The sequence below is a fragment of the Zea mays genome, chromosome 4, assembly GCF_902167145.1.
Source record: "Zea mays cultivar B73 chromosome 4, Zm-B73-REFERENCE-NAM-5.0, whole genome shotgun sequence".
NCBI lineage: Eukaryota > Viridiplantae > Streptophyta > Magnoliopsida > Poales > Poaceae > Zea > Zea mays.
In genome coordinates, this window is record NC_050099.1 from 246,650,791 (window position 1) to 246,675,353 (window position 24,563).

General features: G+C 57.4%; 1 protein-coding gene and 1 non-coding gene across 2 annotated transcripts; both read left to right on the forward strand.

Annotated features, from left to right (window-relative positions):
• Positions 1-22,309: 22,309 nt before the first annotated feature.
• Positions 22,310-23,372, forward strand: LOC103654927 (ubiquitin-conjugating enzyme E2 28-like). Its single transcript, NM_001301464.1, is given in 3 exon segments — positions 22,310-22,453; positions 22,565-22,692; positions 22,784-23,372. Coding segments are annotated over 3 exon segments (447 nt in total). The 5' UTR covers positions 22,310-22,383; the 3' UTR covers positions 23,033-23,372.
• Positions 23,057-23,138, forward strand: TRNAS-GCU (transfer RNA serine (anticodon GCU)). Its single transcript has one exon. It is a non-coding gene; the product is annotated as a tRNA-Ser (tRNA).
• Positions 23,373-24,563: the final 1,191 nt, after the last annotated feature.

The following is a 24,563-nucleotide window of genomic DNA, read 5'->3' on the forward strand; positions in this document are numbered from 1 at the left end:
TTGGTAGTGATCAATGGAGAGTCATGATCTCCGGGCAGAATGGGAATCACGGCTTGTGGGTAAAGTGCACAACCTCTGCAGAGTGTTTGAAAACTGATATATCAGCCGTGCTCGCGGTTATGAGCGGCCAAGGGAGCTCCAGTGATTAGTGGTACTTGATCAGAGACATTTTGGTTTACAGGTGGCTATGAGATCGATGGTTCTGGTTATGACTATGGTGCTGGTAAGTGGTATTCTTTCCGTTTGGAAAGGGTACATCGGGCTAATAACTTGGGTTAATGCTAAAACCTGGCCTTCTATTAGTAAATAATAATCTGACCAACTAAAAGAACTGCTTGACTTATCCCCACATAAAGCTAGTCCACTACAGCCAAACAGGATACTTGTTGAGTATGTTGATGTGTACTCACCCTTGCTCTACACACCAAACCCCCCCATCCCCAGGTTGTCAGCATTGCAACCACTGCTCAGGAGAAGATGAAGCTGTGGAAGGAGACTTCCAGGAGTTCCAAGACTACGACGAGTTCAAGGCGTGGGTTAGCGGCAACCCCCAGTCGGCTGCCTGTGAAGGCCGCGTTTATCTACGTTTCTTTTCTGCACTTTTATTTATTGTAAGGACTATATGGACGTCTCAGACGTATGATGTAATCGACTATTATTTCCCCTTTTAATACTATTTGAGCATTGTGTGATGATGTCCATGTTATGTAACCGCTGTGTACGTGAATAACTGATCCTGGCACGTACATGGTTCGCATTCGGTTTGCCTTCTAAAACCGAGTGTGACATAAGTGGTATCAAAGTCGTGCTGACTGTAGGACCGCTAACCTAGAATAGAATGGTCGTTCTAAGGATTATAGACCTCTGTCCCTGCCTTGACTTTGGTATCCCTTCAAAAGTTGGTCATATCGACCAAACCTATGTTCTACTATATATTATACCTTGCTGAAAATTGTGTTTTATTCTAATCCTTCATTTATTTATGGTTTATTACTTGCTGGTCATACTAGTTCTATTCTCACCCTTTTGCTTGAGACACCTTTGTAGATGCCGCCTGACCATAATCTTCTTATCTTTTTGGGATTCTTTCCTCTTTCGTCATCAAATTGCTACCATCTGGCGAACTCTAGTCCTTTGTTATTGACATGCTTGTATCCCTTTAATACTCTTGTTTCAAATACTTGCCTCTAAATTTCTATTGCCTACTTAAAACATTTCAGTTTATATGTTCATGACCTTTCTGTCTTTTGAGACCTTTTCCTTTTCTATTGTTAAGTCGCTATCTTTCGGCAATTTCTTTACTCTTGGTATTGGTATGCTCATCTCCTTGAAATCTCTCATACTCTTATCTTTTTATGCCTACCTTTATATCCCAATAAATGTTCAGGACATTTCAGTTAACATGTCCTTGACCACCCCTATTTCTCAACGGTCCATGAGCGATCATTTTATGTTGCCCATCCTTGGTGATCTCGTTGTTCCTTTATAACTTCTATCGATAATGAATTCTTACTTCAACCATTCTATTGCACCCTCACCTATCTTACCCTTGATTGTTTTCTCCACTTCGTCACTTCATGAGTCTTGCCTTAACTTTATCCTTTGTCATGCCTTTTGTTATAATCACCTTCACCTTAGACACCTTTATATCTTGTTTGATGTTTGTCTCATACCTGCCCTTTAAAATCACCTCTCTTCCGTCTCATTCTGAGAGATACACTTTACCTATCTTTACCTTGGTCGTATCCTCTTCTTTGGCTTGCGAGTTTGTAACTTCGTCCTTTGTTGTGCTTTTGTTTGTTATTGCCTCCACCTTTCTCTCTTGATCTTACCTTGGTAATTACTCCATGCCTGTTATCTAAAATCTCCAATCTTCCATCTCCGTTCAAGAGTGGCGTCTTGCTTATCTCACCCGTGGTTATATCCCATTCCTTACCATTTGCAAGACTTAGCTTAACTCTATTCTTGGTTGTACTTAGATCCTTGGTTCTGATGCACATTTACCTCTTCACTTATAGCCTTGTTTGTTATCAACCTTGACCCTTGACATCTCTCCATATTTACCCTGACACTCACCCACATTTTTAAAGCCTCATTTGTTCCATTTCAATCCGAGTGTTGTTTTCCCTATCCCGCTCTTGTTCATTTCCTTTTCCTTTGTCACGTTGCAAGTCTTGTCTTACCTTAACTCCATCCTTCATGAGCTTTTGTTCGATATCATCCTTACCTTCGCAATAGGTGGATCCTGCCTCGATGCTTATTCTAGGTCGGCTATTTGAAATCTCCTATTTTCTAACTCAATTTGAGAGCGGTGTTTTACCTATCTCACCCTTTGCAATATCCTCTTCCTTACCATGTGCGAGCCTTGACGTTACTACATTCTTTGTTGTACTTATACCACTGGCCCTTCTATGCCTTTATCTTCTCTCTTACACGCCCGTCCATCATCGCTTTTGACCCTTGCGATGTTTATGTCTTTACCTAAATGCTTACCTTGATTTTATCTTTTAAAAGTCTCCCTTTTCTTTCAACCCAGTTTGAGAGCTGTGAATTACCTATCTCTCCCTTGATTTATTTTCACTTCTTGTCACCTTACAAGTTTTGTCTTAATTCCATCCTCGGTTGTGTGTTTTATTTGCTACCACCATTACCTTGTCATCCATCAGTCTTGCTTTGATACTTATCTTTATTCTTATTCTTTAAAAAAAAATCTCCTCTCTTCCACCTCAATTTAAGAGTGGCAGTTTACCTATCTGGCCCTTGGACGTACCCTCTCCTTTTCCGTTTGTAGGTCTTGTCTTAACTCCATCCTTTGTGGTACTTATATTCTTGGTTCTTATGCACATTTACCTCCTCTCCTACATCCTCATCCGTTATCACCTTTAAACCCTCGTGATACCTATGCCCTTGCCCACATGCTTACATTGAACCTACCCCTTTGAGCCTCCTCTTTTCCATCCCTGTTCGGGGATAATGCCTCATCTATTTCATCATTGACTTCTCCCCCTTCTTTGACACCTTACCAGTTCTGTCAAAAAAAATCCGTTGTTGTGTGTTCGACCATTATCACCTTAACCCTTGTCGTCCCTCGATCCTTACCTTAATGCTTGCCCGCATTTTAAAGCCACCTCTCCCATTTCATTCCAAGAGTGAGGTCTTGCCCATCTCGCTCTTGTCCGTTCCCTTTTCCTCTGTCGCATTGCAAGTCTTAGCTTTTGCTCGATATCACCCTTACCTTCCTAATATCTAGATCTTTCCATGATGCTTACCCTATGCCTACCTTTTGAAATCTCATCTTTCCTATTTTGATTTGAGAATGATGTTTTACCTATCTTGACTTTGGTTGCATTCTCTCCCCTGTCGGTTACAATCCTTGCTTTAGCTCCATCCTTTATAGTGCTCATGCCCTTATTCTGTATGTCTTATTATTCCCCTTGCCTTTCGATGGCCTTAGAATAGTTTTCCCTTGGTAAGGAAAGACCACCATTTAATTAAAAGTTACGTATAGCAACGAGATGTTTGTTGTTGTATGCTTGTGTTGTTTGTCTTTGTGTGATGACTGATTTGCTTCTTTGTGATGAGTGTTGATGTGTTGTGGCCCTTGGTCCGCAATGACATCAGTTTACTAGTTGAGTGCCATAGAGTTAAGTAGTTGGGTCCTCCCCCTGCTCTCTCTAATCTGTCTATACTTACGTTTTCTCGCTATTCTTTCCTCTCACACCTGTCCATTTGGCAACCTCCAACCTCTCTTAATCGGTCAAGATCAGAGTTGGCAGCATCTTCACCAAGTGCGTATCAATGCTTCTGTTAAGGGGGTTAGCCGCTGTTGGCGTTTCGAGACAGGGGGTCCCTAAGCCGACGAGTGAGTGTGCTGCGTGCCCCAGCCCAGATGGGTCGAGCGCGTGGGCGAGCGCGAAGGGGGGAGAGGCGAGGTGGCCGGAGTCGAGCGTGAGAGAGGTGGAAGTCCCGCGGCCTTCGTGTTCGTCCCGCGCCCAGGTCAGGTGCGCTTGCAGTAGGGGGGTTACAAGCGTCCACGCGGGTGAGGGAAGCGAGCGGCCCCAAGAGAGCGCCTGTCCCGTCCTCGGTCCCGTGCGGCCAACCTTCTCTAAGAAGGCCCTGGTCCTCCCTTTTATAGTCGTAAGGAGAGGATCCAGGTGTACAATGGGGGGTGTAGCAGAGTGCTACGTGTCTAGCGGAGGGAGAGCTAGCGCCCTAGGTACATGCCAATGTGGCAGCCGGAGAGATCTGGGCACCCTGCTGGCGTGATGTCGTGGCTGTCGGAGGTGCGGCGGAGCCTGGCGGAGGGACAGCTGTTGGAGCGGTCGAGTCCCTGCTGACGTCGTCCTGCTTCCGTAAGAGAGCTGGAGGCCGCTGTCGTCATAGAGCTTGTGGAGCGCCATCATTGCCCCTCCGGCGGAGCTGGCCGGATGGGACGCCGGTCTTATTCTCCGTGACCCGAGTCGATTCGGGGTAGGATGATGATGGCGCTCCCTGTTGACGTGGCGGTCTGTGCCCTAGGCAGGGCGACGTGGGGGTTCCTCCGAAGCCGAGGTTGAGTCTGTCTTCCGTTGCCGTGGCCGAGCCCGAGCCATGGGGTCGGCCGAGGCGGAAGTCGTTTGGCCGAGGCCAGGGCGGAGTCCGAGCCCTGGGGTCGGGCGAAGCGGAGTTTCGTCGTCTTCCGGTTGTTAGCCCGAGTCCGAGCCCTGGGGTCGGGCGGAGCGGAGTTCGCCGTCTTCCGGGTCTTAGCCCGAGTCCGAGCCCTGGGGTCGGGCGGAGCGGAGTTCGCCGTCTTCCGGGTCTTAGCCCGAGTCCGAGCCCTGGGGTCGGGCGGAGCGGAGTTCGCCGTCTTCCGGGTCTTAGCCCGAGTCCGAGCCCTGGGGTCGGGCGGAGCGGAGTTCGCCGTCTTCCGGGTCTTAGCCCGAGTCCGAGCCCTGGGGTCGGGCGGAGCGGAGTTCGCCGTGGCGCCTTTGGCAAGGCCTGACTGCCTGTCAGACTCACTCTGTCGAGTGGCACTGCAGTCGGAGTGGCGCAGGCGGCGCTGTCCTTCTGTCAGACTGGCCAGTGGAGCGGTGGAGTGACGGCGGTCACTTCGGCTCTGCCGGGGGCGCGTGTCAGGATAAAGGTGTCAGGCCACCTTTGCGTTAAATGCCCCTGCAGTTTGGTCAGTCGGTGTGGCGATTTAGTCAAGGTTGCTTCTGAGCGAAGCCAAGGCCTCGGGCGAGCCGGTGATGTGTCCGCCATAAAAAGGGGGCCTCGGGCGAGACGGAAGTCTCTCGAGGTCGGCTGCCCTTGGCCGAGGCTAGGCTCGGGTGAAGCGTGATCGAGTCACTCGTGTGGACCGATCCCTGACTTAATCGTACCCATCAGGCCTTTGCAGCTTTATGCTGATGGGGGTTACCAGCTGAGAATTAGGCGTCTTGAGGGTACCCCTAATTATGGTCCCCGACAGTAGCCCCCGAGCCTCGAAGGGAGTGTTAGCACTCGCTTGGAGGCTTTTGTCGCACTTTTTTGCAAGGGGACCAGCCTTTCTCGGTTGCATTTCGTTCCAGTGGGTGCGCGCGAGCGCACCCGCCGGGTGTAGCCCTCGAGGCCTCGGAGGAGTGGTTACACTCCTTCGAGGTCTTAATACCTCGCGTAACGCTTCGGCTGGTCTGGTCGTTCCCTCATGCGAGCTGGCCGTAGCCCGGGTGCACGGTCGGGGCCCAAGCTCTCGGGCTGGTATGTTGACGCTGTCAACGATTTGGCCGGAGCCAGTTTTTGCGAGAGCAGCCCCCGAGCCTCTGCACAGGGCGAGAGGACGGTCAGGGACAGACTCGACTTTTTACATACGCCCCTACGTCGCCTTTCCGCAAGGAGGAGGGGGGGAGTGCGCCATGTTACCCTCGATGGGCACCGAACATGGTGTCTCCGGTGAGCTGCAAGCGGGTAATCCGAGTGGACGTCCGTGCCCCGTTCGTTGGGGGTCGGCTAGGGGCCCAGAGGCACGCCCAAAAGTACCTGCGGGTGATTTGCCGGACCCGGTCCCCTGGCGACGGGGTCCGAGGGCTCGATGCCTCCCTCCGATGGGATTCCGTTACAAGATCGTTCCCGCTGGTCTCGGAAATGTCCTAGGGTACCTCGGGAGCGCAGCCCGAGCCTCGGTTATGTATCGAACGTACCCCTGGTCATCCCTCGCTCGGTGTCTGAGGCGACTGTGAACCCTTCGGGGGCCAGCCTTCGAACCCCTGATCAGTAATGGGCGCGGAGCCCGAGTAGCCTGAGGCGGCCATGGAACCCTTCGGGGGGCCGGCCTTCGAACCCCTGACCAGTAGTGGGTGTCGGGCCCACGCGATCTGAGGCGACTGTTGAACCCTTCGGAGGGCCAGCCTTCGAACCCCTGATCAGTAGTGGGGGGCTCGGAGCCCGGTTCCTTCGCGGAGAAGGGTCCTTTTCGGGGTATCCCCCTTTCCCGGTCCCTGTTGCAAGAGATAGAGAAAGAGGAAAAAGGAAAAGGATACGAAATCGAATGACGTGGCGTACCTTTTCTGACGCGGTTATTACGGCGAAGGTGAAGCGTCGCGCGCTCCTCCTGCCAGAGGCGCCGCGTGTCCCGCCTCGTAGTCAATGCGACGGGGCGAGTGGTTGGCGGGGCGGCCGTTGCGCGCGTGCGATCCGTTCGAGGAACGGGTCACGGGTGCACCGTCTCCACGCCGTGAGAGGAGGCTCTCTTGCTGTCCCAGGATGGGACGTGAGCCTGGCTGACGACGTGACTGCTGCGCCTGCCCGCCTGTCACCGCCATTACTGCCGGCCCACTTTCGGTCGCTTTGACCAACGCGCCAGGCTGGCGCTGTTGGGTCACCTCGAGTCGCGGCATAGGCTCCGCAACCGAAGAGGCGCGATGGTGGCACAAGTGGCGGTGCGGTTGCTTGCATGCAGCAACTGGCGCGCCGGTTGCTCGACGCGTGGGCCTGGGTTCCCAAGCTGGCGTGTCAGAAGTCGGAGAAGCGCGTCCATCTGGCGCGGTTGCATGCCGCCTGCATGGCTGCCCGCCCCTTCTGCCCGTTGGTCTGGGCGAAAATGGGGGGTCGCTTGTAACCGCTGGACGGTCGTGCGCACCACGCGCGGCGGTTTGGCTTCTTCTGCCCTGAGCCGGCTTGCATGACATGCGGGACCCAGCCCCCGAGTCGCAGGGGAGGGCCTTGGAGCGTGTTGGAGAAGACTCAGCCCGCGGCGCCTGGGGGCGCACGTCGGGAGAGTTGCCTTTAAAAGGAGGGAGACTCCTTTCGGAAGGCAACCATGTCTTCTTCCTCCCTTAAGCGTCGTGTCTTCCCATCTTCCAAGCCCCCGGATGGGGGGTATCCGCCGCCTTTCCGCCTCCTCGTTGGAGGAACGCAACTCCATGGGAGTTGGTACCTCTCAGCCATCGTTCGGCTTCAAGGATTTTCATCAGCCGGCCCGGCCGTACCCCCATGCCGACGATCACCCAGGATGGTGACCGCCGGTTTCTGGGTGGGGAAGAGCAAGCCGGGCTGCGATCTTGGTCCCACCCTCAGCTTCAAGGATGTTCATCATCCCCGCTGGGGCGGGAGCCACGCTGAGCCGGCGCTCTACCTTCCGCGCGGGTCCGCGGGTTGCCCTTTCCCGCGGCGTTTGGGGGTGGAGGCGCTCGCTGGCCCTACGGACGGCGCGGACTTAGACAACGTGGGGCTGATCGACGGCGGGCGTCGTCACCTCCAGCGTGTCGAAGTCGTTGGCCGGGCTTCCGGCGGCCCCTTCTGCCGGAGGGTGACCGCCGCATCGTGTGCACGGGAGGACCACCCACGATTCCGTGCGCCGTTAGGGCGGCGTTCGTGTTCTGGGGTGGTCCTGCTTTTGCACTGGGACGGCGCCCTTGCGCAGAGGCCGGCGCCCCACTCGTCTGGGAGGATTTGAGTGGGGATCTGCCGGGGGGCTGGTCTCTGCCATCGGCGCCGAGGCGGAGGCGGCTCGAGAAGTCCTCGTCACCGACGGGATCACTGCCACCACTCGCGCCCCGGGCCACCGCGCCGGCGTGCTTGTCCTCGCCCCTCGAGCGTCGGCGGGGGCGAGGGCAAGATCGCAGCAGCGCCGGCCCACTGTCGCCGTAGTCAGGATGGGCGGCGGCGAGCCGGCCGTCGGTCTTCTGTTGCTCCGCAGGCCTTCCCCATGGAGTGGGGTCGTTCGTACCTGCGGAGGGGGGAACCGGAGTTCCGTTCGTAATGGCACTTCGAATGCCAGTGTTTTTTGTTCATTGTGGCTATCGGGGCCTGAACATGTATGTAATTTCGGCACGGAGCCGTGTTTTTTCCTCATTTTCGAGCACTAAGTCTCGCCTGTTGATTATCTGAACCGCTTTACCAAGCATGAGTTGCCCCGTGTCAAGGTGACGGGTGAGGTATCCGTATCCCGGAGGCGTAGGAGTCCCTCGGCCCGTTCGGCCTTGTTGTCTGGGGCTCCTCTAGCTTAGTTAAAGAGACCCCTCGGCCGCCCTTCGGTGGACCGAGGCCAGGGGTAGCGATATCAGTATGAACAGAGGCGGAGTTGGCTCGAGAATGGGAACCTGGTTGGCCGGAGCCTAGCCATGTTGTCCGTCAGCGGAGCCGACGCCAAAGTCGATCAGTCGAGGCCTCGGGTCGGGCTGGCGCCCTTGGAAGCCGGTTGACCGAGGCCCCAGGGGTAACCGGTCGAGCCGCCTGCTCGGGCCGGATTCCCGGAGGAGCCCCTGGACCGCGTCACCGCCCGAGGCTGGGTCAGGCTTTGCTGAAGACGTCGTCGATGCCGAGGGTGCTACGGCTCCCTTCAACGTGAAGACCCGAGCCTGCAGGATCAGATCATCTTGTAGCGTGTGCTTTCTGCGGCCGCCGAGGCCAGAAAAACACACCCTCGCCGCGCTTGCGAAGCTGCGTCTTTTTTCCTCTTGTTTCGAGCATCTGGACTCTGTCGGTAACAGGGATGTTTGTGTGAGCGAGAGTTGCTTTTCGCGGAAGGGACGAGTGAGGTATCCGTATCCCAGAGGCGTGGGAATCCCTCGGCTCGGTCGGCCTTGCCGCTTACGCGTACTTTCACCCGTCCATGAGGCCCTGTCCCCGACTTAGTCGAGAAAGCTTGAAGGACTGCTTCGGCAGGAGAGCTTCCGAACGTGAAGACTTGTTCGGTCCACGGAGTCGCTTTATCCGAGCGCAAGTTACTTATCGCAGAAGGTGATGAGTGAGGTATCCGTATCCCGGAGGCGTAGGAGTCCCTCGGCTCGGTCAGCCTTGGCCGCTTACGTGTACTCCGTCGTTTCCAGGATCCGCTTTCCGAAGTAGTCAAGAAGCACGAAAGAAAACCTGCTAAAAAGAGATCCTTTTTCGAGGAAAAATTCGACGCAGAGGGGGTCTCCCCCCTTCGGCAGGAGAGCTTCCGAACGTGAAGACTTGTTCGGTCCACGGAGTCGCTTTATCCGAGCGCAAGTTACTTATCGCAGAAGGTGATGAGTGAGGTATCCGTATCCCGGAGGCGTAGGAGTCCCTCGGCTCGGTCAGCCTTGGCCGCTTACGTGTACTCCGTCGTTTCCAGGATCCGCTTTCCGAAGTAGTCAAGAAGCACGAAAGAAATCCTGCTAAAAAGAGATCCTTTTTCGAGGAAAAATTCGACGCAGAGGGGGTCTCCCCCCTTTTAGCCCCCGAGGGAGGGTCGGGCTTTGCCGAGGCTAGGCCGACCCTTCCTTGACGACTAAACTTTGCGTAGGTGCGAGGTATATGAACAACTTGAAAACATCTTAAGGGTAGAAGCGACGTAGCTGTTTGATGTTCCAAGCGTTGTCGTAGATCTCGCCTTGATTGTTGGCCAGCTTGTATGTTCCGGGCTTCAGAACTTTGGCGATGACGAATGGCCCTTCCCAGGGGGGCGTGAGCTTGTGCCTCCCTCGGGCGTCTTGCCGCAGCCGAAGCACCAGGTCGCCCACCTGGAGTTCTCGGGACCGGACCCCTCGGGCGTGGTAGCGTCGCAGGGACTGTTGGTACCGCGCCGAGTGTAGTAAGGCCCTGTCCCGAGCTTCCTCCAGCTGGACCAGCGATTCTTCTCGGCTAGCTTGGTTGCTTTGTTCGGTGTAGGCCCTCGCCCTCGGGGAGCCGTATTTCAGGTCAGTGGGCAAGATAGCTTCAGCCCCGTAGACCAGGAAAAACGGCGTGAAGCCCGTGGCACGACTCGGCGTCGTCCTTAGGCTCCAGACCACCGAGGGGAGTTCCTTCATCCATCGCTTGCCGAACTTGTTGAGGTCGTTGTAGATCCGAGGCTTGAGCCCTTGTAGAATCATGCCGTTGGCACGCTCTACTTGCCCATTCGACATGGGATGAGCCACGGCGGCCCAGTCCACCCGGATATGGTGATCCTCGCAAAAATCCAAGAATTTTTTGCCGGTGAACTGGGTGCCGTTGTCGGTGATGATGGAGTTCGGGACCCCGAAGCGATGGATGATGTTGGTGAAGAATGCCACCGCCTGCTCGGACCTGATGCTGTTCAGAGGTCGGACCTCGATCCACTTGGAGAATTTGTCGATGGCGACCAGCAGGTGCGTGTAGCCCCCGGGCGCCTTCTGCAAGGGACCGACAAGGTCCAGACCCCATACAGCGAAGGGCCAGGTGATGGGTATTGTCTGCAGAGCCTGAGCGGGCAGGTGTGTCCGCTTCGCATAGAATTGGCACCCTTCGCAGGTGCGGACAATTCTAGTGGCGTCAGCCACCGCCGTTGGCCAGTAGAAGCCTTGCCGGAAAGCATTTCCGACAAGGGCTCGGGGCGCTGCGTGGTGGCCGCAAGCCCCCGAGTGTATTTCTTGCAGCAGTTCCCGACCTTCGGCGATGGAGATGCATCGCTGGAGGATGCCCGAGGGGCTGCGGTGGTAGAGCTCCTCTTCGTCGCCCAGCAAGACGAATGACTTGGCGCGTCGCGCTACCCGCCGAGCCTCAACTTGGTCGAGGGGTAGCTCTCCTCGACGGAGATATTGCAGGTACGGGGCCTGCCAATCATGATCTGGCGTGGCCCCGCTCTGCCCTTCCTCGACGTTCAGTGCCTCGCCCTCGGGGGCCGAGGGTACCTCGGGCTGTGCCGAGGGTACCTCGGGCTGAGCCGAGGGTACCTCGGGCTCGGGCGCGTCGTCGAGCTTGACGGAGGGTTGATGCAGATCCCGGGAGAAGACGTCCGGGGGGACTATCGTTCGCCCCGAGGCTATCTTAGCCAGCTCGTCTGCGGTTTCGTTGTAGCGCCGAGCGATGTGGTTGAGCTCGAGTCCGAAGAACTTGTCTTCCAGGCGCCGAACCTCGTCGCAGTAGGCCTCCATCTTCGGGTCGCGGCAGTGGGAGTTCTTCATGACTTGGTCGATGACGAGCTGCGAATCACCGCGGGCGTCGAGGCGTCTGACCCCTAGCTCGATGGCGATCCGCAATCCGTTGACCAGAGCTTCGTACTCGGCCACATTGTTGGACGCCGGGAAATGGAGGCGCAGCACGTAGCGCAAGTGCTTTCCGAGGGGCGAGATGAAGAGCAGGCCCGCGCCGGCCCCCGTCTTCATCAGCGACCCGTCGAAAAACATGGTCCAGAGCTCCGGTTGGATCGGAGTCGTTGGCAGCTGGGTGTCGACCCATTCGGCCACGAAATCCGCCAACACCTGGGACTTGATGGCCTTCCGAGGGGCGAACGAGATCGTTTCGCCCATGATTTCCACCGCCCACTTCGCGATCCTGCCCGAGGCCTCTCGGCACTGGATGATCTCCCCCAGGGGGAAGGATGACACCACAGTTACCGGATGAGACTCAAAGTAGTGTCGCAGCTTCCGCCTTGTCAGGATCACAGCATACAGCAGCTTTTGAACTTGTGGGTAGCGGATCTTAGTCTCGGACAGCACTTCGCTGATGAAGTAGACCGGCCTCTGAACGGGCAATGCATGCCCTTCCTCTTGCCTTTCGACCACAATCGCGGCGCTAACCACCTGAGTGGTCGCGGCGACGTAGACCAAGAGGGCTTCTCCGTCCGCCGGGGGCACCAAGACAGGCGCCTTTGTAAGGAGCGCCTTCAGGTTGCCGAGGGCTTCCTCAGCCTCAGGGGTCCAAGCGAAACACTCGGCCTTCCTTAAGAGGCGGTACAGAGGCAGACCTCTTTCGCCGAGGCGTGAGATGAAGCGGCTCAGGGCCGCGAGGCATCCCATGACCCTCTGTACCCCTTTTAAGTCCTTGATGGGTCCCATGCTGGTGATGGCCGCGATCTTCTCCGGGTTGGCTTCGATGCCTCGCTCGGAGACGATGAACCCTAGGAGCATGCCTCGGGGCACCCCGAAGACACACTTCTCAGGGTTAAGCTTGACTCCTTTCGCCTTGAGACACCGGAATGTCACTTCAAGGTCGGAGAGGAGGTCGGAAGCCTTCCTTGTCTTGACTACGATGTCATCGACGTAGGCCTCGACTGTGCGACCGATGTGTTCGCCGAACACATGGTTCATGCATCGCTGGTACGTCGCGCCCGCATTCCTCAAACCGAACGGCATGGTGACATAGCAGTACATGCCGAACGGCGTGATGAAAGAAGTCGCGAGCTGGTCGGACTCTTTCATCCGGATCTGGTGATACCCTGAGTAGGCATCGAGGAAGGACAGGGTTTCGCACCCAGCGGTGGAATCCACGATTTGGTCGATGCGAGGCAGAGGGTAGGGAACCTTCGGACATGCTTTGTTGAGACCAGTGTAGTCTACACACATCCGCCATTTCCCCCCTTTCTTCCTCACAAGCACAGGGTTGGCAAGCCATTCGGGATGGAATACCTCTTTGATGAACCCTGCTGCCATTAGCTTGTGGATCTCTTCGCCAATCACTCTGCGCTTCTCCTCGTCGAATCGGCGCAGAGGCTGTCTGACGGGTCGGGCTCCGGCCCGAATATCCAGCGAGTGCTCGGTGACATCCCTCGGTATGCCGGGCATGTCCGAGGGACTCCACGCAAAGACGTCGGCGTTTGTGCGGAGAAAGTCGACGAGCACTGCTTCCTATTTGGGGTCGAGCCTGGAACCGATCCGGACCTGCTTGGTGGTGTCGCCACTGGGGTCGAGAGGGACGGCCTTGACCGTCTCCGCTGGCTCGAAGTTGCCGGCGTGGCGCTTCACGTCTGGCACCTCCTTGGAGAGGTTCTCCAGGTCGGCGATGAGGGCCTCGGACTCGGCGAGGGCCTCGGCGTACTCCACGCACTCCACGTCGCATTCGAATGCGTGTTTGTACGTGGGGCCGACGGCGATGACCCCGTTGGGGCCCGGCATCTTGAGCTTCAGGTAGGTGTAGTTGGGGACGGCCATGAACTTCGCGTAGCATGGCCTCCCTAGCACGGCGTGGTAGGTTCCTCGGAACCCGACCACTTCGAACGTCAGGCTCTCCCTTCGGAAGTTGGAGGGTGTCCCAAAGCAGACGGGGAGGTCGAGTCGCTCGAGGGGCTGGACGCGCTTCCCAGGGATGATCCCGTGGAAGGGCGCAGCGCCTGCTCGGACGGAGGACTGATCGACGCGCAGGAGCTTGAGGGTCTCGGCGTAGATGATGTTGAGGCAGCTGCCCCCATCCATCAGGACCTTGGTGAGCCTGACATCGCCGACAACGGGGTCGACGACGAGCGGGTATTTCCCCGGGCTCGGCACATGGTCGGGGTGGTCGGCCTGGTCGAAGGTGATGGGCTTGTCGGACCAGTCTAGGTAGACTGGCGCCGCCACCTTCACCGAGCAGACCTCCCGGCGCTCTTGCTTGCGGTGCCGAGCCGAGGTATTCGCCGCATGCCCTCCATAGATCATGAAGCAGTCGCGGACCTCGGGGAACTCTCCTGCTAGGTGATCTTCGTTCTTGTCGTCGTCGCGGGCCCTGCCACCCTCGGCGGGTGGCCCGGCCCTGTGGAAGTGACGCCGAAGCATAACGCACTCCCCGAGGGTGTGCTTGACGGGCCCCTGATGGTAGGGGCACGACTCCTTGAGCGTCTTGTCGAAGAGGTTTGCACCTCCGGGGGGCTTCCGAGGGTTCTTATACTCGGCGGCGGCGACAAGGTCCGCGTCAGCAGTGTCGCGTTTCGATTGCGACTTCTTCTTGCCTTTCTTCTTGGCGCCGCGCGGAGCAGACGCCTCGGGAGCTTCTTCCGATGGGCGGCCCTGGGGCTGCTTGTCCTTTCGGAAGATAGCCTCGACCGCCTCCTGGCCAGAGGCGAACTTGGTGGCGATGTCCATCAGCTCGCTCGCCCTGGTGGGGGTTTTGCGACCCAGCTTGCTCACCAGGTCGCGGCAAGTGGTGCCGGCGAGGAACGCGCCGATGACATCCGAGTCGGTGATGTTGGGCAGCTCGGTGCGCTGCTTCGAGAATCGCCGGATGTAGTCCCGGAGCGACTCCCCCGGCTGTTGCCGGCAGCTTCGAAGGTCCCAGGAATTCCCGGGGCGCACGTATGTGCCCTGGAAGTTGCCAGCGAAGGCTTGGACCAAGTCGTCCCAGTTGGAGATCTGCCCCGGAGGCAGGTGCTCCAACCAGGCGCGAGCAGTGTCGGAGAGGAACAGGGGAAGGTTACGGATGATGAGGTTGTCTTCGTCCGTTCCACCCAGTTGGCAGGCAAGGCGGTAGTCCGCGAGCCACAGTTCCGGTCTCGTTTCCCCCGAGTACTTCGTGATAGTAGCCGGGGGTCGGAACCGGGTCGGGAATGGCGCCCGTCGGATGGCCCGACTGAAGGCCTGCGGACCGGGTGGTTCAGGCGAGGGACTCCGATCCTCCCCGCTGTCGTAGCGCCCCCCACGCCTGGGGTGGTAGCCTCGGCGCACCCTTTCGTCGAGGTGAGCCCGACGGTCGCGTCGATGGTGCTCGTTGCCGAGGTGGCCCGGGGCCGCAGGCGCGGTGTTGCGCGTGCGCCCGGTGTAGACCGAGGCTTCCCGCATGAATCGGGAAGTCGCGGCATGAGGTTCCGAGGGATATCCTTGCCTTCGGGAGGCAGTGCTCTCGGCCCGCCGGGCTGTAGCGCCTTCCAGGAGATTCTTGAGTTCTCCCTGGATTCGCCGACCCTCGGTGGTTGACGGCTCCGGCATCGCGCGGATGAGCATTGCTGCGGTTGCCAGGTTCTGACCAACCCCGCTGGATGCGGGCGGCGGCCTGATCCTGACATCGTTGGCGACGCGGTGCTGGAGACCTTGGGGCAGGTGACGTATTTCTCCGGCCAGGGGGTGGCCCACCCATGCCTGTCCGACGTCCCGACGGATCGGCTCAAGCGCTCCTGTTCCCTCGTTGAGCCTGGCCTGCGCCTCGCGGACTTGCTCGAGTTGTGGGTCGTAACCCCCCGCCGGAGCGGGGACCACAGCTAGCTCCCGTGGGATGTCGGCGCGAGGCACCGGCCTAGGGAGATCGCCATCCTCCGGCATGCCAAGATGGTTGCCTTCGGAGGGATCTCCTAGCTCGATGTGGAAACATTCGCGGCTTGGGCCGCAGCTCTCGTCGCCAAGGCTGCGGCTTCCATCGGAACAGTCGGATAGGCAGTAGTCACATGCGGTCATGAAGTCCCGCACGGCACTGGGGTTGCCAAGTCCAGAGAAATCCCAACCGATGCTGGGATCGTCATCTTCCTCGGACCCAGAGGGCCCGTAGGTCGAGACGTCCGTCAGTCGGTCCCAAGGCGACCGCATACGGAACCTCAGTGGGGTTGCACTCGCCTCAATGAGAGCGCCCGCCAAAACGAGGTCGTTTGGCGGGTTGAGGCCGAGTCGAAATGACGCAAGATGGGAGTTAGTCGGTACCTTTTGGTCGACGAGGAGCGACGTAGTCACATCGGGGACTGGTTGCACCGTCATCTCTGGTTCGAGGGCGACGTTCTGCAGGCTTTCCGCGAGCGCGCCGGCGTCGTCTTCTTGCTCGGGGTCAGCGTGCCGCGGGGGGACGGCGCTTGCCTCCGTCTTGAACGCGAGGTCGACGTCCGGCGTGCCTTCCGTCGGGGCATCGGGGGCGTCGATTCGCTCGACGGCCGACGAAGCGCGGCCTCCCACCTGGCCTTGACGGCCCCGCCTCCTCCTCCGTTGGCGGGGGAGAGAACGGAGCGAGCCCGAATGTTGCCCTTCCACCACGCGGGGAAGACGTCGTCGATTCCGCCGTCGGCGGGCGGGTTGTCGGCCGCCATTGTCGTAGTCGCGGCGGCGGAAGAAGTATCATGTCGTAGCTGCCGTCGAAAGACATGAACTCAAGAGTCCCGAAACGAAGCACCGTCCCGGGCCGGAGAGGTTGCTGGAGACTGCCCATCTGGAGCTTGACGGGGAGCTGTTCGTCAGCACACAGCAGGCCCCTACCTGGCGCGCCAACTGTCGGCGTTTCGAGACAGGGGGGTCCCTAAGCCGACGAGTGAGTGTGCTGCGTGCCCCAGCCCAGATGGGTCGAGCGCGTGGGCGAGCGCGAAGGGGGGAGAGGCGAGGTGGCCGGAGTCGAGCGTGAGAGAGGTGGAAGTCCCGCGGCCTTCGTGTTCGTCCCGCGCCCAGGTCAGGTGCGCTTGCAGTAGGGGGGTTACAAGCGTCCACGCGGGTGAGGGAAGCGAGCGGCCCCAAGAGAGCGCCTGTCCCGTCCTCGGTCCCGCGCGGCCAACCTTCTCTAAGAAGGCCCTGGTCCTCCCTTTTATAGTCGTAAGGAGAGGATCCAGGTGTACAATGGGGGGTGTAGCAGAGTGCTACGTGTCTAGCGGAGGGAGAGCTAGCGCCCTAGGTACATGCCAATGTGGCAGCCGGAGAGATCTGGGCACCCTGCTGGCGTGATGTCGTGGCTGTCGGAGGTGTGGCGGAGCCTGGCGGAGGGACAGCTGTTGGAGCGGTCGAGTCCCTGCTGACGTCGTCCTGCTTCCGTAAGAGAGCTGGGGGCCGCCGTCGTCATAGAGCTTGTGGAGCGCCATCATTGCCCCTCCGGCGGAGCTGGCCGGATGGGACGCCGGTCTTGTTCTCCGTGACCCGAGTCGATTCGGGGTAGGATGATGATGGCGCTCCCTGTTGACGTGGCGGTCTGTGCCCTAGGCAGGGCGACGTGGGGGTTCCTCCGAAGCCGAGGTTGAGTCTGTCTTCCGTTGCCGTGGCCGAGCCCGAGCCATGGGGTCGGCCGAGGCGGAAGTCGTTCGGCCGAGGCCAGGGCGGAGTCCGAGCCCTGGGGTCGGGCGAAGCGGAGTTTCGTCGTCTTCCGGGTGTTAGCCCGAGTCCGAGCCCTGGGGTCGGGCGGAGCGGAGTTCGCCGTCTTCCGGGTCTTAGCCCGAGTCCGAGCCCTGGGGTCGGGCGGAGCGGAGTTCGCCGTCTTCCGGGTCTTAGCCCGAGTCCGAGCCCTGGGGTCGGGCGGAGCGGAGTTCGCCGTCTTCCGGGTCTTAGCCCGAGTCCGAGCCCTGGGGTCGGGCGGAGCGGAGTTCGCCGTGGCGCCTTTGGCAAGGCCTGACTGCCTGTCAGACTCACTCTGTCGAGTGGCACTGCAGTCGGAGTGGCGCAGGCGGCGCTGTCCTTCTGTCAGACTGGCCAGTGGAGCGGTGGAGTGACGGCGGTCACTTCGGCTCTGCCGGGGGCGCGTGTCAGGATAAAGGTGTCAGGCCACCTTTGCGTTAAATGCCCCTGCAGTTTGGTCAGTCGGTGTGGCGATTTAGTCAAGGTTGCTTCTGAGCGAAGCCAAGGCCTCGGGCGAGCCGGTGATGTGTCCGCCATAAAAAGGGGGCCTCGGGCGAGACGGAAGTCTCTCGAGGTCGGCTGCCCTTGGCCGAGGCTAGGCTCGGGTGAAGCGTGATCGAGTCACTCGTGTGGACCGATCCCTGACTTAATCGTACCCATCAGGCCTTTGCAGCTTTATGCTGATGGGGGTTACCAGCTGAGAATTAGGCGTCTTGAGGGTACCCCTAATTATGGTCCCCGACAGCCGCTAACCCCAATGAAGGCAATGTGATCAACATCAACCAACAAGATCAGAGTGGCGCAACGGAAGCATGTGGGGGTCCTAACCCACAGGTCCAGGAGATCCTCAAGAACTGCATCAATTGGTCTCGAGCATCTGAAAGTCAAAGCAACAAGTCCGCAAGTTAAGGTTGCAGAGTGAAAGCCAACTCAAGAAGGTCATGATCAACCAATGAACCAATCTCATTTTCTTGCTAGCCTCTTCTTGAATCTCGAGGGCGAGATTCTGTTAAGGGGTTAGATTTGTAACACCCTGAATTTGGGGATATAAAATTTCTTTTCCAATATCCACCAAATTCAGGTGTTACCCTCTCTTTTCCTTGATCTTTCTTTTCTTTTCCCTAAATAGTGGGGAATTATTTTGTATTATATCTACATGTAAGCCTAGTAAATTAAAACCCTATGAGCGCTTTGATTGTCACATCATGTTGGCGTATACTTTCACTTTGTTTGATAAGTGATTTTGTGGAGCATGGGTTTAATGAGGAATTCAATTTAACATCATGAAGAAAATAGGAAAGAACAAAAGATAAAGAAAATGGAAAATAGAAAGGAGCCCCCCTTCTCTCGTGGGCCTCGCGGCGGCCCAGCCGCCCCCCCTTCCCTTCCCGCTGTGGGCCGCCTGGCGGCCCAGCCGCGCGCCCCCTCCCCCTTTGGGCCCAGCCAGCCCAACTGTCCCCCCTCCCCTTTCCTTTTTCCAAAAATCCCCTCCCCGCGGGCCCCGCTCGTCATCCCCTCTCTCTCTCCCTCACCCTAACCCTAGCTGTCGTCGCCCCGTCCCGCCCCCGCGCCGCCGCTGCCGCCTCCCCGGCGCCGCCGCCGCGCCGTCCTTCCCTCCGGTGAGGTTTCTCCCTCCCCCTCCCTCCTCTCCCCCCCTCCCTCCTCCTTCCCTCCCGTCGGCGTCCCCCGCCCCCGCGCCATGGGCGCGCCCGCCTCGGCCCCGGCGAGCTCGGCTTCGGCCCCGGACGCCCCGGCCTCGCCCGTGCCCGGCCGGCTCCGCGCCCGATCGCCCTCGGCCGCCCCGCGCTCGGCCGGCCGCTCGGCCGGCCGCTCGGCCGCCCTCCCCGCGCCGCCCTCGGCCGTCCCCGGCCCGCGTCGCCCTCGCTCGGCCGCTCCCGGCGAGCTCGGCCCCGGCCCCGGCCGCCTTCGGCTCGGCCGCCCTCGGCCGCCCGCGCCCGGCCACCCCGCACCGCCCCCGTCGCGCTCGGCTCCGGCCCCGACCTCGGCCGTCCCGCGCCCGCCCTCCCCGCGCCGCTCTCCGGCGAGTTCGGCTCGGCCGCCTCGCCCCGCTCGGCCCCGCCCTCGGCCACCCCGTCCCACGCCCCCTCGGCCCTGCCCCATGCCCGGCGAGCTCGGCCGCCCCCGTGCCCCGGTTCGACCGCCCGCCCCCGCGCCCGGCCGCGTCCTCGCTCGCCCGTGCTCGCTTGCCCCGGTGTGCTTGCCCGCTCGCCCCGTCGTGCCTTGCTGACGTCGTGTCGGCCCCTGCGTGGCCTCGAGCTTGGCCCAGCGTGCCTGTGGCGCGCGGCTTTGAGACCGGCTAACGTACGGTCCCGACGTGCGCACGGCTAGTCCGTGGCGTGTGCGTGCGGCCTCGCGCGCGTGCCCGCGTAGTGCGCGTGCCTTGGCACGACTCGTCGTGCCTTCGTCTACCCCCGGACACCCTGTCTACCCCCCGTGTCCTATGCGCGCTAATCACGTGTTTATATTAATAAGATAGGAGTCTCAATTTGGAAATTGGTTACGTTAGTTAATTTGTATAGCTAATCATCTATCTCATTCAATGTTAATCTACTAAAAGTGGCCACGTTTACATTAGTGCATGTAGCTAATTCTTTTGTTAGAACCAAATGGAACTAGAGCACGTAACGTTTAGTTATTCGTTTACCCGTAGTGCGCCTCGAGCATAAGCTTTAACTCTCGCGAGACCTTTCCCCATTTCTTTCTAACCAAGGTAAATTCATTATCGTATGTGATATTCTATGCATATTTACTTTAATTGTTCTCTTGTATGGTGTATTGTTTGTTTCCTAATTTGAATGGATGGATGTATGTGTGCTTGCAATCGCATAGAGAACGATCCGGTTGAAGAGCCCGAGGAACTCGCAGGAGAAGCCCCTGAGCAGCAGTCGGTTGGTGGAGGCAAGTGTCTCTTGACCTATCTATGTCCTATTCATTCTTTAATTCACCTCCCGCATTATACACTTATGCCTAAGGATTGACTAGCTTTGTTATCCATGTCCTTGTTTACCTATTTGGGTTGGATTATTATGGTTTAGCTTTATGCTATTGCTTAACTCTAATCAATGAACATGATGAGATTATCTATGATACGCTGTTTTCCCTTCTCTTATTCTGATGTTGTACTTGTGGCCTTTAAGGGGGCTCGAGCGGTTTCTCGAGTGCCTCTCCGTAAGGACCTGTTCTATGGATGACCGCCCGGGAAAACAGTGCAACCATGAGGGTGGAATGGGATGCCCCTAGCTGAATAATTAGAGGATCTGGGGTGTAGTTCGCTTCGCCGTCGTGCCGTCAATGGGGCTCGGTGTATGCGGCTCGCTCTGTCAAGGTTGATTTGTCCCTTGGGGAGGAGTGCGGTACATTTAGGAAACCTAACGTGCGGCTACAGCCCCGGGGAATCTTTGTAAAGGATATATAGTGATGCCCTGCTGGGTCACCTTGGTAGTGATCAATGGAGAGTCATGATCTCCGGGCAGAATGGGAATCATGGCTTATGGGTAAAGTGCACAACCTCTGCAGAGTGTTTGAAAACTGATATATCAGTCGTGCTCGCGGTTATGAGCGGCCAAGGGAGCTCCAGTGATTAGTGGTACTTGATCAGAGACATTTTGGTTTACAGGTGGCTATGAGATCGATGGTTCTAGTTATGACTATGGTGCTGGTAAGTGGTATTCTTTCCGTTTGGAAAGGGTACATCGGGCTAATAACTTGGGTTAATGCTAAAACCTGGCCTTCTATTAGTAAATAATAATCTGACCAACTAAAAGCAACTGGTTGACTTATCCCCACATAAAGCTAGTCCACTACAGCCAAACAGGATACTTGCTGAGTATGTTGATGTGTACTCACCCTTGCTCTACACACCAACCCCCCCCCCTCATCCCCAGGTTGTCAGCATTGCAACCACTGCTCAGGAGAAGATGAAGCTGTGGAAGGAGACTTCCAGGAGTTCCAAGACTACGACGAGTTCAAGGCGTGGGTTAGCGGCAACCCCCAGTCGGCTGCCTGTGAAGGCCGCGTTTATCTACGTTTCTTTTCTGCACTTTGATTTATTGTAAGGACTATATGGACGTCTCAGACGTATGATGTAATCGACTATTATTTCCCCTTTTAATACTATTTGAGCACTGTGTGATGATGTCCATGTTATGTAACCGCTGTGTACGTGAATAACTGATCCTGGCACGTACATGGTTCGCATTCGGTTTGCCTTCTAAAACCGGGTGTGACACTCACTACCTCTTTGAAACGGGGATTACCTAAAATCTTGTCGTCCATGGCATCTTACCAGTTGTCACCTATTGGGCTATGACTTGAGCCCAGTTATGACACCTGAACGAACAAAAAAAAACAAAGCCCATTATCATCAAAAAAAAACAAAGCCCAAGCTGAAATCTGAGGCCCTCGACTCCATGCAAGATTAATTGCAATCAGCCAGACCGCACGCGAGATACTGAAACAGGCACCGTTCGGTCCTTCTAGAACATTCCGAGAAAGAACGGCCAAGAGGAAGCTTGTCTAGTACCGCATGATTCTACTGCATGTGTACATTGTGATAAGCTAGAATATATATATATATATATATATATATATATATATATATATATATATATATATATATATATATATATATATATATATATATATATATATATATATCGGACGGCTCAGGAGGAGGCCCTTGAATTGAAGCATAGGGCATCGAGAACACAACAGGCGGCACCGACCGTCGAACGCCTCGTCCCATCGACGACACCAGCAGATGCAAAGACGGTCCCTTTCTCCCCTTTCCGCCAACGCCAGGGATGATGAACGGCGCGGGCAGCTGGGCGGACGAAGCAGAGCCGTCGTCAGTGGGGGAGAGCCCCCGGCCCCGACCCCGCCGCCGCCTTTGTCACATTCCACACACCCCACTTGCACAAGCTAGCGCGGCCGCCGCCTGTTTAAGCTTTACGGAGAATATTAGTTAGGTCGGCTGCCTGGATATGGTCCTTGTTGAAGAACCCAATGCCCATTTGACCGTGTCCAGAAGGCTCGATTCTTTCGGCAGTGCACAACAGCGGCAAGATTCTCCCTTTGCTGCCCGCGTGCGTGCGTGTGTATATAGGTGTAGACAGGCAGAGAGAGAGAGAGGGAGAGAGAGGCCCTGCGCTGCAAATCCTCGGTGGTTTTGCAGCTTCCAGAGCTTGAGATTGAGACCAGCGCGGCAGTTCTTTCTTGGTCGTCGATGGCGCTGAGGAGGATCATCAAGGAGCTCAAGGACCTGCAGAGGGATCCACCCACGTCCTGCAGCGCAGGTACAAACATGTCTCTCTGTCTGTGTGTTTCATCCAGTCCAGTTAGTTCAGTCAGGGATCGAGAAGGGGAGAAGGAGAAGGACTCAGTGCTCAGGTTTGTGGCGCGTGCAGGGCCTGTGTCCGACGACATGTTCCACTGGCAAGCGACGATCATGGGGCCCAGCGACAGCCCCTACTCGGGGGGCGTGTTCCTGGTCGCCATCCACTTCCCTCCGGACTACCCGTTCAAGCCTCCCAAGGTGCGTGTGCCTGCCTGCCTGTCTCATCTCATGGCTCGCTCGACCATGGCTGCTGAGCTCAAAGAGTGGATCCAAACAAACAAACAAACAGGTGGCGTTCAAGACGAAGGTGTTCCACCCCAACATCAACAGCAACGGCAGCATCTGCCTGGACATCCTCAAGGAGCAGTGGAGCCCCGCGCTGACGGTCTCCAAGGTGCTGCTCTCCGTCTGCTCCCTGCTCACCGACCCCAACCCGGACGACCCGCTCGTCCCGGAGATCGCCCACATGTGCAAGACCGACCGCCTCAGGTACGAGTCCACCGCCAGGGGATGGACGCACAAGTACGCCATGGGATAACCTGATGTGAGCCGTAACAACAACGACGCTTTGGCCGAGTGGTTAAGGCGTGTGCCTGCTAAGTACATGGGGTTTCCCCGCGAGAGTTCGAATCTCTCAGGCGTCGTCTTTTTTTTTCCTTTTTTTTTCTATTTTGCCTACCCACATGGACACATGGTTCCCTTCTTCACAAGCTCTGGTACTGTAACATTCAGAAATGCAAATGGTTATCATATCGTGAGAATTCTCCGGTTACAACGTGAGTGCAAGCTGTAACCCAAGGGAATCGCTGCTGTATTATACATTTGTACAAGGTTCACCAAACCGATTGGTGCCCAAAAACTGGCCGAGATTCATGTTCGATTTATCGGTGTAAACCGATAGAAACCGGCCAGATCTGAATGCAAACCATTTTTTTGATTTTGGATCGGTTCGTCATCGACCAATTAATGGGTTCCATATTTGATAAACCGGCAGCAGAGTTGCAGAAACCGAACCTCTTTTTTTTGGCAGATAAAGCACGTTGCGGACTTGCGGTCACAAGATTTGAACAAAAAATGGTCTAAAGTTTACCGCAAAAAATGACAGATAAAGCACAGGCGTGGGGAGAGTGCGACGCGCGCATTGAGCACGGGTGGGGGCGGACGCACCGGGCGAGGGCCCGCAGGGCATGCAGCGAGTGCGGGTCAGGGCAGTCCGGCAGTGGGCGCAGGGAGCGCGCAGCAAGCGCAGGCGGAGCAGATGCGACACACAAAGTGATATTATCTCTACTGCACCTTAAGTACGTAGCGAGGGCGTCCACCAGGCATCCGTGCCCCCGCCAGTCCCCGCCACCAACGCACGCGCGACGCCTCCAACTGCGACCGAGCCATTAGCGCCTGCGTCTGCGCCGCGCCTCCCATCAACGGCCCGCCTCCACTGGAGTCATCTTCGTCCCAAATCCCAGCGCCCTTCCCCAGGCCGCCTTCAATGCCGATGGAGCCATCCTCGCCCCAACTCACCGTCGACGCTACCATGGCTACGTCGTACTCTCCTCCCTCGCCCACGCCTCCCTCTCTCTATCAATCGTCCGCGAAACCCTAGGATCTTCTTGCCTCGCGTGCAGCTGCGCTAGACCTCCTCCCTCGCTCATCCCCCGCGCGCAGCCGCCACGCCATCGACCCCGGCTGCCGCAGTCCGCAACGCCCTCCTATGCGGCAGGCATTCACGTGGGGGACGAGTCCTCTGCGCCGAAGCATGCCTCCGTCCCCGCCATGGATGCAGTGGTGAAGGACCTTCCTGGGCATGGAGAATAGCTCGCTCGGATCTTCCTCCACCGTCCTCCCATGGGGCTCTCGGAGATTCCAGGATTTTGCACTATCTTGTTCCTCCTCAAAGTTTCTCCCGGGATGTTTGCCTTAATCCTGTGATTGGGCAGTGGGGCATAGTTGAGCTATATAAATCCGGATACACTGTTCTGATGCAGTGCTCAGGGATAGAAGGATTATAGGAGGGGGAAGGTACAAGATGAGTTCCGTGAAAGCAAACAGGGGTTTGGTATTTGTTCTTCTGC